The following is a 15216-nucleotide window of genomic DNA, read 5'->3' as shown; positions in this document are numbered from 1 at the left end:
TCTTAATACCTCAAACACTGGCTAAGAGACTGGAGATGCAGCAGGATTAAACAGTCCTTTCTCATCCTGGCAGAAAGTTAGCCGCAAGGTACCTCAAAATTCCATGGTTGGTCTAGTGTATTTAACAGATTTACTAATGACCTGGAAAGGGGGAGCGAGGGGGGAGTGACTAGTGAAGTAGCAAAATTTAGATAAGAAAATTACTTAGATTAGTCAAGACTAGAGAGCAACTGGTCTGTGAGCAACTTCAAAGGGACCTAACCAAGGCAGGTAAATGGGTAACATGATGCCAAATGAATTTCAATGCTGATAAATGCAAAGTAATACTCACTGGAGGGAAAAACTACTCACACATTTGAAGGTTTTAAGATAACTGTATCAACTCAAGAAAAGGACCTGGATGTCATTGTAGAAAAAACTCATTGAAGATCTTGACTCATTGTGCAGCTGTTGTCAAAAAGAGCTAACAAAATGTTAGGATGCTAAAATAACAGGATGGAGAATAACACAGAAAATATTATATCATTATATAAATCAATGGTGCAGCCTCATCTTCAATACTGTGTGCAAAACTGGTCACCTCATCTCAAAAAGGGTACTGCAGAACTAGAGGGAATTCAGAATAGGGCAATCAAAATTATTAGGGGATGGGAAAACTTAAAAGATTGAGACTGCTTACTTTAAAAAGGAGATGAAGAAGAGGGGACAAAAAAATATAAAAAAATAATGAATGATCTAGCAAATGAACACAAGAACAAGGGGACATTCAGTGGAATTAAAAAGTGGGAAATTCAACCTTGATAAAAGACAACACGTAATTAAGCCATGCAACTCATTGTCACAAGATGTGGTCAAAGCCATAAACTTAGCAAGATTCAGAAATGGATTGGACATTTGAGAGTAACAGGAATATCCAGTGGCTAATGCCAACAGATTTTGTAATAGGTATTTAACCTCATGCTTCAGAGTTTAAGAAAGCCTCTAATTACACAAGAATAGAAGGAAAGTGTGGGAGACAGGTTACCCAACATTTGCCTAATACTTCAAAGGAAGGTGTGTAAAACACCATACAGCTGCTGTTGGCTACTGTCAGAGACAAGATACTGACAAGATGGACAATCAGTCTAATCTAGTATGGTAAATCCTATGCTACCTGTCTATCTACTAGCATAATTACAGGTGTGTGTGCGCAGTACTTGTGTGTCTACCGTTCTTTAACAGTTATTTATTGGTGTTTCAAAGAATAGCAAATTTCCTAGTGTTGTGCATACATATATTGCTACATTAAATTAGATCATGGATTTGAAGAAAAAATGTCCTTTTAAAAATAGAAATTCTGATAATTTCTCAGTGTATATGTAACCCACACACCTTCTGGGTGTGGTGTTCTGTCCCATCTAGTGGCACCGAGACCACTTAGAGAGTTAAATTAGTCTTCTCTACAGCCTTAGCTAACAGTAAGTTGGCTTTTAGCACATGTGGTAGAGGCTCATGCACTAAACTCCAGAGGTACCCAGTTTGATCCTGCACCACGATGACTGGGGTCATCGGCATTACATATACACTAGTAAGGATAGAGAAGATATTGCAATAGAAAACAGGCAGAATTCCTGCAATTCACCTTAGAGTGCCAACAGCTCTGAGGTCTGTCCTGCCAACCTAAAGGATCACTATTGATCTGCCATTATTCATTCAAGTGCAGAGAAAAACAAATTAAATAAACAGCATCAGTAAAATCAATTTGCAACTCATTTATGTTTTAGTATTGTCAATTTAATGAGATAATACAACTAAATACCTGCTAAATATCTCTCTCCTCTACTCTTCAACTCAACAATAAAAACATATGCCAAGATATTCATTTTGCATTTTATATAGTTTGTTCAATTTTATATATGTGCATGCATGGGCACGCACGCACACAGTTATATGTAGAGGTGTGTGTGTTGTTTACACTTACACATGCCCCTGACAGTTTTCTGATTGTGCACACTCATCTTTCTCCCTGCCTCTTCATATTTAAAAATCACTTCACGCACTATTGAATTGCACCCACCTACATGCAGCAGTTGTTTAACAGTGCACAACAGCAATTTATCATGGATATGATAGCCATTAACTATCTATAATTACATGGGGAATTTTAGGTAGGTGGAATGCAGTTACCCAAGTCAGAATTTGGCCAGAACACTAGGTTAGACACCCATATTCTTGAGAAAAATGCCATGAAATCTTTAGCAATTGCAAATGGTCAGGACCTTGATTTTAAGTCTCTTCCAAAATAGTGCCCCTCCTGCAACATGATGCCCCTAGTACTGACTTTAGTCATCTACTCATCACCACCACTACTTTCTGCAGCCATATAGCTAAGAGTTATTGAGGAGAACCTACAGCAAGTGATAGGCACTCCTTTTTAATCCATGCAGATATAAGTCTAAAGAAATAAAGTAAAAAATTAATAAGCATGTATTCATCCAACCCCACCTCCTGTAGTTTTTGATATCTGATACACTATGGCTCAAAGTAGCATAGGAGTTGCATTTCTAATTTCCTGGAAACTTTGCCCTGATTGTTTTGGCACTATCTGCCTTCACTTGGGATGAAGCCCCCTTCCAGAGGAAGGAGACAGGCGGGCACAGAGAGATGAAAGCTACACCTCCAAGGCCCCTAGGTCACTGAATCTATGTCGAAGTCCATGGACCACCTTTGCCCCCAAATCCTAGAGCTGATCTGGAATAGTCCAGTCCCCATTGTAAAATGGCCAGAGTGCAGAGGCACCACAGCCAGGGCTTTTTTCTCCCAGGAATAGTCCCCATATTAGGGACAGGATGGGTTGGCACAGAGCCATTATGTTGAGTTTATGGATTTCCTTTACACCAGGTAGCTGGTTAAGCCAGTTTTCTGGCAGCACTGTGCACCTGAAGCAGACCAAATCAGCCAGGGGAAGGACCTGAATTTGCCCTATATTTCTGAGATATAGTCAGATATCTAAGGTTTTATAGCACTCTGAGAGACAGAGTTCGTATTACTCTACTTAGAGAAAGAGTATAAAAACTACATAACAAAAAGGTATGGTGTTTACACCCAATATGTTGTTGTTGATTTAAAATGTCCTAAGATATATACAAAATACTGTTTCATCTTTTATCAATATTTCTTCATGATTGGTTCTGTTAAACTTGCATAACAGCTAAATTTCAAGATCTATAGACAGGGTAGAAAATGATTGGTTGGGCTGCGATGTTAGCCTGTGAACTTATTTTCACAAAGTATCTGTGAAGTTATGTTATAGATTTAATCCAAATTTAACTCTATGAAAATACTACATAAAAAAATACCACATATGTACCTAGTAACAGATATTTTAAATGTCCAAGTCAAAGACCAAAACAAAGATGTACACAGCTTCTTTGTTTTTTAACTAGATAAAAAGGGGAAGGGAACTTGCATTTATATTTGAAAAGAAAAGAAAAGAAAAGAAAAGAAAAGAAAAGACAAATTAGAAGGCTTTTTGAAGTCAATGGGGTTACATAGGTTTTAAACCCGTGAGACAATCAGGCTCTGTCATTGGTAGCATAAACAAGTTTCTACTGATTTATATGGATTGGCAAAACATAAAAAAAACCCTCTTAATTAGCAAAATGTTTTCTCTATAATATAATAAAAATACTGACTTGTAACTAATGAGAAGTGCTCTCCAAGGAATAACTAGTGAAAAAGTAATCAGTTAGAAAAAAAGGTGTACTGTAGGAGTTGAGCAAGGCTCATTTATTTACATATACACCCTTTTATGTACATGGCTGCAGGTAGATCATTTGGCAAAGTCAAACTCTTCTAAACAAATAAACAATAAGCTAGTTTGAGATAAACAGTATTATACCAGTTACTAAAAGACAGAACCTCTTATGCTAGTGAGTAAAAGAGAGAACAGTCTGACCTTGTGCTCCAGCCTCATGTTCACCACCACCACCACTGCCTTTATTTTGATGCTGAAACTTTCACTGAGAGCACAGTTATTGGAAAAGATGTTCTAATAGACAACTAATGTCATGTAGATAAAGAATATAACACAGACTAAAATCAGTACAAAATACCCAGGGTGAAAATGGCCCATGAGCTATGAGAATCTGAGATGCCCATAATGCAGCAAAACTTCACATAATTTGGCTTCAGAGTTTAATTGCATAGAAACTCAACCACTTCCATGCAGCAGAGTTGTGCTATGAACATCCCTGCATAGTCCAGCATGCAGAGGCATGTGTACCAAGGCAGGGGCATTGCCACTGGGTCCATGATTATAAGGTTCCCCCATATAAGAGGTTCAGATTTGTATTATTTTTATTACAGTAACACTTACAGGACCCAATCAACATCAAAGCCCTAGTATGCTAGGCACTATACAAACATATAGCAAGAGACAGCCTGTACCCTGAAGAGGTTACAGTCTAGACAGACAAGACAAACAAAGGGTGGAACGGGAAACAGGCACAGTGAGTTGAAGTGATTTGTCCAAGGTCAAATAGTAGATCAATGGCAGAGCCAGGCAGTGCCCTATACATTGGACCACATCATCTCTCACAGTGGCTATGGCCCCTATTCCAACTGAGGAACTAGCATAGAAACCATGGAGGGAATGCAGAGTTGGTCCACCCCATGAACATGGGTACGTGGGGGGCTGCATGGATTCCACAGAGCACAATCCCACTTATTTTCTTGCAACAAACCTATTTAGGCTTTCACAGGAAGGGTGCAAATTTAACTTCATCTGTTGTTTCAGTCAACTCATGCTGATTGGTGCAGTAAATCTCTAATGATAACTAATCTACATCCTTATCTTTAATTCAAACTCATTCAAACTAAATTTGCAATGAACAATCCAGCCAAGGAAGATATAAGGCATTTAAAGGTATGGAAACTATTTTCCATAAACAATAAACAAACTGGTTCCTTGTCTGTGAATATCATTTTAATTATGATAGGCTAGCATTAGTGTGGGGAAAAACTTTTGTTTCATTACAGGAGTTTCCATCTGTTCAGTAAAGAAAGTGGCATATTCTGCTCCACTTTTTAAAAAAGTTACTGCCTCCTATTTTCAACATTATCATTAGCACAAAAATGTACATCTCGATGTGTAATTTCCTCAAGATACAGAATTACTATGGCACTTCCTGCTGAAAACATTAGCACCCAATACTTGATGAGTACAGCACAGTTTGAGCAAGATTCTACGGCATTTTTTGCGACATTCACACCAGCATCTGAGAAATCTACCATGAATTAACAAGTGTTGTGCATTTGTAAGTAAACAAACTTAAAAAAAAAAATCAATCATACTACTCCACAAAGCACACTATTTTGAGAAATGTAGTTTAAGGGACTCTGTCAGCTCAGATTTGAACAAAAACACCCAACAGGATCCTACAAAAGTTAAGGCCAATGGAAATTCTTTCGTTACTTTCTTTTTAATTTCAATGGAAAGAGATCTTTTGTTCTTATACAAGCATTTCCCTGGTGGGTTTCCAAACCAAACACTGCAGCACTGCAGGAGAACCTGTAGGTGATGTCAATTAGAAACAGATGCTAAAAGAAAAATGAAAGTGACTATATTATTTTATTATCCAATCAGAGACAAATGCAAAAAGTAAATACATTTGTAGCATTCTTTCAGTTTTACTAAGCGAAGGTGTTGTTAATAATGCAAGGTAAAAGAAATCTGCTTAAAAAAAAAATGAAGAGGTCAAATTCACTGAGGGGCATGTGCAGCCTGAGTCAGATTCTTTGGTTGGGGAGAACAAAAGTGGGTTTAGCCCACCTTTGTGCTTCCCCGTATTTTGGTCTGCTCAGCACCAATTCAGGTGGGGGTATGGTATGGCTAGACAAGGGACAGGGAAGAGGTGATGCTGGAGGTTCTATTGCTAATTGGAGAGGGCACATTATGGCTATGGAGCCTATGGCAGTCTCAGGATTAAAATAGCAACTGTGAAGGTAGCTGTGGAACCACTCCATGACTAAGGGAAGGAACCCTTCCAATCACCCCAGCTTCCAGACTGGTTACTTAGCAAGGTTCTACTGTATTTATGTATCACAGCCAGTCAATGTTTCCCACACAACAATATAAATTGGCACATCTCTAAGGTGCCACAAGTACTCCTTTTCTTTTTGCAAATACAGACTAACACGGCTGTTACTCTGAAACAATATGACACGATTATTATAAACATTCTCAGTTTTGTCACTCACTTTGAAACAGTTTGTATTAAAAAAAACAAAACACCAAAAATATAGACACTGAAGTTACATAAGAATGGCCCACTGGATCAGACAAGTGCTCCATCTAGCCCAGCATCCTGCCTCTGACATAGGTCAGTGCTGGATGCTTCAGATGGAATGAACAGAACAGAGCAATATTCCAATGATCCATCCCCTGTTGTCCAGTCCCAGCATCTGGCAGTTGGAGATTCAGTTAATGTCTTAATCATTACTCAGCATCTCATGTGTCACCAGTTACAGCACTGCCAAATTAAAAGATACGATGAAACATTTGGTAGGCGTATATAATAAGCCAATTATTATAGGAAAAATTCAGCAGTATATATTTTTAGTCACATAATAATACCTGCTAAGCTGAATGCTTGCTTGAAGTTACTAAGTGGAACTTCAAAGTCAGTAAAATTCAGGATTTAAAGCAAGTGCCACCAGTATTAGTCATTCCCCCTCTATAATGATGACAGTTACATCACCCAAAATGATAGTCTAGTATTTTATTTTATACATTGATTTCAGTGTTTTTCCAGGGAACAGAATACTGTACCTTACACCCTTCATTAATGCTCTCATACAGAAAAACAATAAAGTCAATTATCTAAACACAGCCAATAGTGTTTATAACTGTAAAATATTTAGGGCAAAGCTCTTCCTCTCCTCTCTGATCCACAATCTGTACTGTATGTTCTGCACGTCCAGGAACATAACACAACCTGAATGCAATGGAAGCTCTACACATTAACAAATACAAACCGTGCAATAGAGAACTGCCTCCTGAATGGAAGACGCTTGCCCTTAAACTGGATGGTGCAGAACACACACCACGTTCTTTCTTTGTTGCCTTGTTTAAACTAAAATGAAGAACAAAAAGCCTGGGGTGCCGGAACAATTCATACGGTTGGGGTGCTGAGAGGCATTAAACCAAACTGTAATCACTGTATATGATGGAAAGAACTTCAAGCCAGGGGGGTGGCAGCATCCCCCTCACCTCCAGTTCTAGCACCTATGCGCAAAACTCAAATTTTCTTTCCTTTTCCCCGGGGGGGGGGAGGGGGGTATCCAACAACACTTTTATTTAAAGTACCAACAATGTGACTGTGCTTTACAAGGTACAAATAAGTACAGTCTCTGCCCCCAAAACTAACAGAAATCCCCCAGAGCCAGATCTTGCAAACAGGCATAACAATGACTTTACTCACAAAAGTAGCCCTATTGACTACAATCAATATTAATGAGAGTAAAGTTTTTTTTCCATTCTCAGGTGGTTGTAGGACTGGGACCTGGAACATTGAACGGAGAAGACAGGATGCACTCAGAAGTTGAGAGGAAGGATTACCTTTCAACGTTCCATATTTTTTAAAATGATCACTTCTTCTTCCACTCTTCCCTATTCAGTGTTCTCCTTGAGTGTAAATAATTCAGTGCTCTTAGAGGGACCAGTAGGGGCCTGGATTTTGCTGAGGATCAGCCCTATTACCTGAATGCAGAAAGAGGAGGTCAGAGCTGACCTGTACAAATCTGAACTAGGAACCATGTCTTTCTTGACTTGCTTAAAGTCAAAAAAGAGATTACTTGAATTTTTTGTTTCCTCTAGTCCTTTAGGGGACTTCACAGTCCCCAGAGATCTTCGGATGGATAAAACACATTCTCAGAGGCCCTGGGTCTAAAGGAACATTACTGGCCTCAGAGGGTATGTGTACACTGCAATTACACATCTGCAGCAGGCCCATGTCAGCTGACTCAGGCTCACAAGGCTTGGGATAAGGGGCTGTCTAATTGTGACGTAGACATTTGGGCTCAGGCTGGAGCCTGAGCTCTGGGACCTCGCAACCAGGGAGGGTTCCAGAGCTCGGGCTGTAGCCCGAGCCCAAACATCTACAGCACAATTAAACAGCCCCTTAGCCCGAGCCCCGTGAGCCTGAGTCAGCGAACATGGGCCAACCACTGGTATCTAACTGCTGTATAGACATACCCAGAGAGGCTCCTCTGGGTCCAGTGGAGCAAAATATCAGCAAAATGCAGTTGTGGGTTCCTCTGACCAAAGAAAACTCTTTTCACTACCATCTAGATTAAAGAAAAGTTTATCTAGAATCAGTCTGCTCTACTTTGGCCTAGTTGTTTACCAGATCTGCATATGAAACACTAACATCTGCAGTCCAGAAATGGTTATTGAGCCTTTCCAAGCCTTGTTCTAGTAGGTCTTTTCTTTCAGCTCTAAATTCCTACCAGTCTCTGAAATTAGGGAAAACCTGGTTATAGAGAATCAACACAGGTCAGAAATATATAGTCCAGTTTTTTGCTCCACTGAACTGAGGGGAACATGCATATTTTATATCACCATATGCAAAGTAATTGTAAGGCAGTTCTTAGTCATTCCTGTCACAGACTGGAAGTTTGGAATTAGTCCTTGAACATTCTGTTGCCTAAGTGGGGCACTGACAAGACTGACAGATCAAAGAGATGAAAATATTGACTTTTTTTCTTATATCTGTTTGCAGAGTTTATGCCATTCTTTATACATTTATCTCTACCCCAAATGCTTTTTTTTTTCTAATTAAAGAAAATTTCAGCAGCACTTACTGACATGCAATCTTAAAAAGCTGCAAAAGCCTTAGCACTTATACTGTGCTTTATCATTGTTATATCGCAAAACATGGTTATGTATCATTATCCCCATTTTATATACAGGGAAACTCAGAGAGAAATTAAGTGATTTGCCTTAAGTCACATAGCAAGTCAGTGTCAGGGCCAGGAACAGAACACAGGTCTCATGACTCCCAGTCCTATGCCCTATTCAGTGTGACAGGATGCCACCTTAGAAAAGTAAACAACAAACAAAAAGGGATTTCAGTGAGTCTGAGTTCACTTGAGAACAGTTTCACCTAATACCAAGGGTATGCCTACACAGCAGCTGGAAGCGTGCTTCCACGTGCAGGCAGAGAGACACACGACAGCTCTGTTCGAGAAAGCATACTAACAGCAACAGAATGGGCATGCATGGTGACATGGCATGCTTAGGGATAGCCACCTTAGTACAAGTATAAACTCAGGTGGCTAATCCTAGCTGCTGCCTGTACCGCTGGGGCCACACTGTTTATTTTTTGCACACCAGCTTGAGCAGAGCTATCATATCTGTCTACCAAGGCTCAGAGGAACGCCCCCGAATTCTATAGACATACCCTAAGAACGAATTAGTAGCAATGCACCTGCTTAAACCTGATGAAGCTGGATTTTTCCCTATGGATACACATACAGAGGAAGTCCCGTACACCAGACATATAGCTATCCCTTTTCTATACAGAAGGAGGCATGTGTAAATAACACCTTTTTAGGATCTTTCTGGTCACTTTGCTGAAACTGCTTGGGGTGGAGCTTCATAGGGTATGTCTACACTACAAATAAATGAATCAGGGTAGACAGACTCACGATAGCAGGGTTCAGGCTAGCATTGTGGACACTGCAGCTCCAGCAGAGACTTAGGATAGCCATCCAAGCTCAGACCTGGGATCAGGTAGGCTTAAGAGTCTGAGCTACCGCCCAAACAGCAGCATCCAAATTGCTATTTTTAGCACACTAGTGCGAGCCTGTGTATGCAAGCTGGGAGGCTAACTGCTAGCTGCAGTGTAGACACACCCATAGAGTCCTGGTGAAATGGAAGAATGGCACTATCTTGCTCCTCAACAACACTGTCCCCCAGAGCCCAGAAATTTCCAGACAGATAACCCAACAGTGAGCACTACTACCGCATGGGATCAGGAGAACCCAGGCACTGGCCACATGGCTCCTGCTGGAGCCATCCTGCATACAGTGCAGCAGCGACTCTTCTTGCAGCATGAACTCATTCCATGCAGATCCCAGAGATCTGTGGGGTTGTTTAGGGTCCTGGACTCCCAAAATCCACAGCTCCCACTCTCTTCTACAAAGATAGACAGCTCAAGAAAAACTGCAAGGTGAATCAAAGGAGATAGCAATCGGGCATTTGTTCTGTGATGCAAAGGTACTGATGACATGACAACTAAGTGTCATCTGCTCTTTTGTGGTATATTTCTGCTGTACATGAGTATGTGCAGGAATCAAAGCAGCCAGTTTGGGGCTAGATGGTATGGAGTCTAGAGACAGCATGAAACATTAGCTGAGAGACGTGAAATAAAACCCCCGTGAGAAGACAGATGGGCAACTCAGATGCCCAAATATTTACAGTGTAAGTGTTCATGTTAACTATTTAAAGTCTGATTAAAGAACACAAGATTTATAAAAGGGAAATCATGTTAACAGATTTCCATAATCTGCTGTGGGTGGAATCTCATTGTAGTTTCATGAATGAGCAGAGTGTGGGTAGTGTCTCATGGTAGATCTACACGGAACAAAAAAAAAAAAAAAAAAGTGTGTGTGTGTTCTCAGTTTATCTAACTTTGGTTAAAATACCAATGAAGACACAGCAACTCACTTTAACTCAGGTTAGCACCCTAACCTAAAGCCTGTAGGGGACCTTGGGTTGAACTCAAGCTACAAACCCAAATTGGCACCATGTCTACACTACTATTTTAACCCAAATTAGCTAACCTGAGTTAAGAACAGTGCCGACATACCCTTAGAGAATGCCATTATTCCCCACCCCTTATTTGCCCTTGAGTATATGTGAAAGAGGACAAGAACAGCTGGAATGTAAAAGACTTGAGCGTCAAATCTTCCAAGAAATTATTAGAAATTACTTTCTAAAAACTGTTTGGAACACCTTAGCAGTGTCCTTTTGATACATTTTTGCAAGTTTTCCATATTAGAGGAAAACAAGATAAAAATATGAAGATTTGCATGAATAGCTGTATGTCTAACTAGTCCTAGCACTTCTTCAGCTATAGTGTTTGTTTTAAAATACATACCAGATAATGAGTAAACCCAATAATAAAGTATATCGATTTAAGCCCACTCCTCCACACTGATCCATGCAGGCAAACCTCTGCACATGTGTGGAGCTCCCCACCCATCTGTATTAGCTTTTATCATTAGGGCCTTATAAACAGACTTGAATTAGCACCTGTTTGCCACTAGCACTGAGAAGAGTATGGTCCACTTGGAGGAACACGACTGGGAATTTTTGGTTACATTTCTGGCTCTGTCACTTACTCACTAAGTGAACCTTGGAAAATAATTTTAGCTTTTCTGTGCTTTGATGGCCCAATCTGCAAAATGGGAATAAATCCTTATTTTACAAATTAACAAAGACTAAATTAGGAATGAGAAAATTCATTATTGTGCTTTGAGATCTTGTTATGGTGCCACAGAAGTGCCCTATATCTAGAACTGGCCAGAAATTTTTCAACAAAACGCAGTTGTCAGAACATGCTGATTGGTTGAAGCCAAAACTTTTCACAGACATTTACCCGTTTTGACAAAACTTTCATCAGGAAGGGTTTCTCGGGTCCAGGATGGAATTTCTGCTCCAGGAGAGAGACCCAGGCCAACAGTAGTCAATAAGCTGGTGAGTAAAGCACTGATTCAGACCAGGGGCTTGAACCCGAGTCTCGGATAAGTGCTCTAACCACTGGCCTATAAGCTATTCTGGAGTAGGTGTCTCTCTCCCCCCACCCCACTTGGGTTTTTTTGCAAGAAATTTCAAAAGGCCTGTTTGGTCCTAACAGGAAACTTTTTGATATCTTGAAATGCTACAGGGTGGAAAAACCATTTCCCAGCCAGAGCTGCTTATAACTTCCCGAGTAATTCCTGCTTATTGTGCATCCATGAAGCACTACTCCAGGGCTCACTGACTAATGTGCTAGCCAGAAAGCCCCCCTACCAGGGCATTGCTGGCGGGCCTTACGCCAGCCTGGGGCAGAACAAACCAAGACACCCAGACCTGGCCCAGCATTTGAACACAGCCCCTGCCATTCAAGCATGCAGCAAACCCCACTTCCCTCTAGATCACAGAGGCAGGCGGTTATTGCTGGAGCCGGAGAAGGCACCGAGCTCTCTAGGTAGGAGCAGGACTCCTGCACTGGTGACTCACGGGACAGCCCCGCCCCGCCCCACCCCCTCCTGCCCGGGCGAGCACAAGCCAGGGAGTCGAGCCGACCCCCTTGTGCACGGGGGCGAAAAGGGGCAGTTCCTGGGAACTCCCCTCCGCAGGGCGTGGGGCCGAGGCCACTGGTCTCCCGGAGCTGTCAGCGGGGGTTATGGGGGGGGGAGCCGCGGCTACTGCAGCTGCAGGGCAGGGCCAGCGGGTCACTCACTCACTCACTCACCCGGCCCCCGGCGGCGGGGTTCTTCCTCCGCAGCGTGAGCCCGCTCCGCAGCCGCGCCGGCAGCTCCCTCAGCTTCTGCCGCAGCTGCACTTGCTGCTGCGGCTCGTGGTGCCGGGCGCTCGGCCTGCGGCTCAGGGCGGGCTCCGCGCTGTCGCACGGGGGCTGCATCTTGCCGGAGCCCACGGCCATCCCGCAGCCCTCCGGCCGGCGCTGACGCCCCACGCGCGCCCCTCCGCGGAGCGAGCGCGGCGCTCCCCGCTGTCACTCGCGGCTCCCCTGCCCGCCGGCGGCGCGCACCTCTGCGCTGCGCGCGGGGCTGGGGGGCCGAGGGGCCCGCTGAGTCATCCCACAGGTGCAGGAAATGCTCCCGCGCCGGGCTCTCTCCACCCTTTCCTTCTCCCTGCGCCTCCCCTGGGGACGCTGCTCCCTGCCCGCTCAGTGGCTCTGGCAGTGACAAAGCGCAGGTGAGTGGTAGGGTGGAGGAGGTGCGGGGAGCAATCGGAATAAAGTCCTGTTAACTCCTTGGCTGTCAGCGCCCACCCACCGCCTCCTGTCCTACGCAATCGGTTTCCCGGTTAACCAGCACGGCTGCAATTCCAACGGGGCGGGGATGGTAGTGAAGACAAGGGACCAGCGGCAGCCCCATGGCTAGAGAGCTGGGCAAAAGTTTTCAGCCAGGACCCCTTCCTCCTGCCCAGCTGCAAAAGGCAGATGTGGATTGACCAATCCATTGCTTCAATGAAAAGAAGAAAACAAAATTCCCCCCCCCCGCCCCCCCAAAAAAAAGGCCTCAATGTTCTGTTGTGACATCTTCAAAATGATTTTTGGTGTTGAACCTGACTTCCATTTTATTAAAACAAAGACCAAACAAAAAACTCAACCACCCCACACTTGAAAACTAAACACACCCATTTTGTTTCAGGTCAATCAAACCATTTTGGTTGACCCAAAATGCAAATTTTTAGACTTTTTTGTTTTGCCTAAAAATTTTCATTTTGGGTCAATTTAAAACTTGTTGTTTTTTTTAATTTGGCTAACAAACTGAAAAATCAGTTATTCACACAGCTCTCGCCATGTCATCATCACCTGCTCTGAGCAGACTTGGATGACATAGTGCTTAAAACTCCAGTAGCAGCAGCCTGGAGTCTTTGTCTGTGCTCACACACGCCCATTACACCCACTGGTGGAGCTGAAACTGTGGTGACAAAATGGTGGGAAAGGTTAGCAACATAATCCTAGCATAGACAGGGCTTTAGGAATTAAGGAGTCCTGATGAAATGCGGTCTGAGTATTTTGCTCTGCTATAGTGATTTTCAATCCCCAAATCTCAATATACTTTACAAACATTAATGAATTAAGCCTCACAGAAATCTAGGGAGGGAGGTATTTTTTTTTTTACAAATATAAATGTATAAGTTTTACAAATATGAGTTAAACTTCCCCTATATGAGTCAGTCATTGACTTCATTTGGATTTATATCCTGTAAAAAGGAATTAAGTCCAGAGGCACCAGTCACTGGCAGAAGTGGGAAAAGAACCCATGATATCATATGCCAATTTACTTGCTCTAACCGTAGACAGGCAAGATAGTCTTGTGATTAAGGCTGGAATTCAGGAAATTTTGTTTCAATTCCGGACCAGACTTCTCACATGAGCTTGGTCATGTTATTCAATCTGTGTGTCTCAGTTGCTTTCTCATTCCCCTTATCCATCTTGTCTAGTTAGAGTGCAAAGTGTTTGAGATAAAGGGTGGCTCTTCTTATTTGTCACCCAAAGCTCAGAGTTAAGGCTGACCATCGGTGCCTTGTTCCCTGCCAAACAATGAAGGTGCCTATAGTTAAACCTCTGAAAAATCAGGAAATATAAGGCACAAACCAGCCCTATCTGGCAACATTAACTCTGCCCCTGAAGCTGGCAAGAGCTACACTAAGGGGATATACACTAAGGGCAAGGCTACACTAGGAGCACTACCGTGGCGTAGCTGCGCCGATGCAGCTGTGCCACTTTAGCACATCTGGTGAAGACTCTGCCAACAGGAGAGGGATCTCCTGTTGTCATAATAAAAACACCTCCCTGAGAGGCAGTAGCCAACATAGTGCTGCCCACACTGGCACTTAGGTCAATGTAACTTAAATCACTCGGGGGTGGATTATTCACACCCTAGAGGGACATAAGTTATACCGACATAACCTGTAGTGTAAACAAGTCCGCAGTTTGTTTTAGGCAATGCTGCCCTACAATCAGCAGACATGAGGAATGACTAAGTGTTCCATTTTATGTGTTGTACTGTGTTCTTCAGAACTGTACTTTTTCTCCCTCATCTGCATTGCAGTCCAACTGCCCTTCACTGTGTTAGGGATAGCTGTATTGGCTGGTGCTAGGATTACTTGCTGCAGGTTGTCACACTCACACTGTGATATGAGGAGAGGTGAATCTGCACCCAAAGGTATCATGGATCCCTTGTTTCTGTTCTGCACGATAGGGCTCTGATCTCTGTCCAAGTCTCTAGGCACTACTGTAATTATAACTACTGTAATTACTACTTTACTTCTAGTTATACTCCTGTGTATGAAATTAAATAATTCATCAACACTTTATCAAAGTGCATTACTGTCATTTGAATAATACAATAGAAGCAATAGCTAGAAGCAATGGGATTAGATTAAGAAAAGGTAAATTGAGGTCAAAGCTCCGGAAGAAAAATGTCAACAGG

General features: G+C 42.5%; 1 protein-coding gene across 4 annotated transcripts in view; it reads right to left on the bottom strand.

Annotated features, from left to right (window-relative positions):
• The window catches only part of RAPGEF5 (Rap guanine nucleotide exchange factor 5), a 228238-nt gene extending 215524 nt beyond the window's left edge, over positions 1-12714 (bottom strand). For all 4 annotated transcript variants that reach the window (XM_048838363.2, XM_048838364.2, XM_048838365.2 and 1 more), the window contains exon 1: positions 12504-12714. In XM_048838363.2, the coding sequence (XP_048694320.1) occupies positions 12504-12692 (189 nt within the window). In that variant the 5' untranslated portion in view covers positions 12693-12714. The remainder of the gene's footprint in view (positions 1-12503) is intronic.
• Positions 12715-15216: the final 2502 nt, after the last annotated feature.

Source organism: Caretta caretta, chromosome 2 (assembly GCF_965140235.1).
Source record: "Caretta caretta isolate rCarCar2 chromosome 2, rCarCar1.hap1, whole genome shotgun sequence".
Lineage (NCBI taxonomy): Eukaryota > Metazoa > Chordata > Testudines > Cheloniidae > Caretta > Caretta caretta.
The sequence above is the reverse complement of the archived record's forward strand: the minus strand, read 5'-3'. Positions and strand labels throughout refer to the sequence as shown.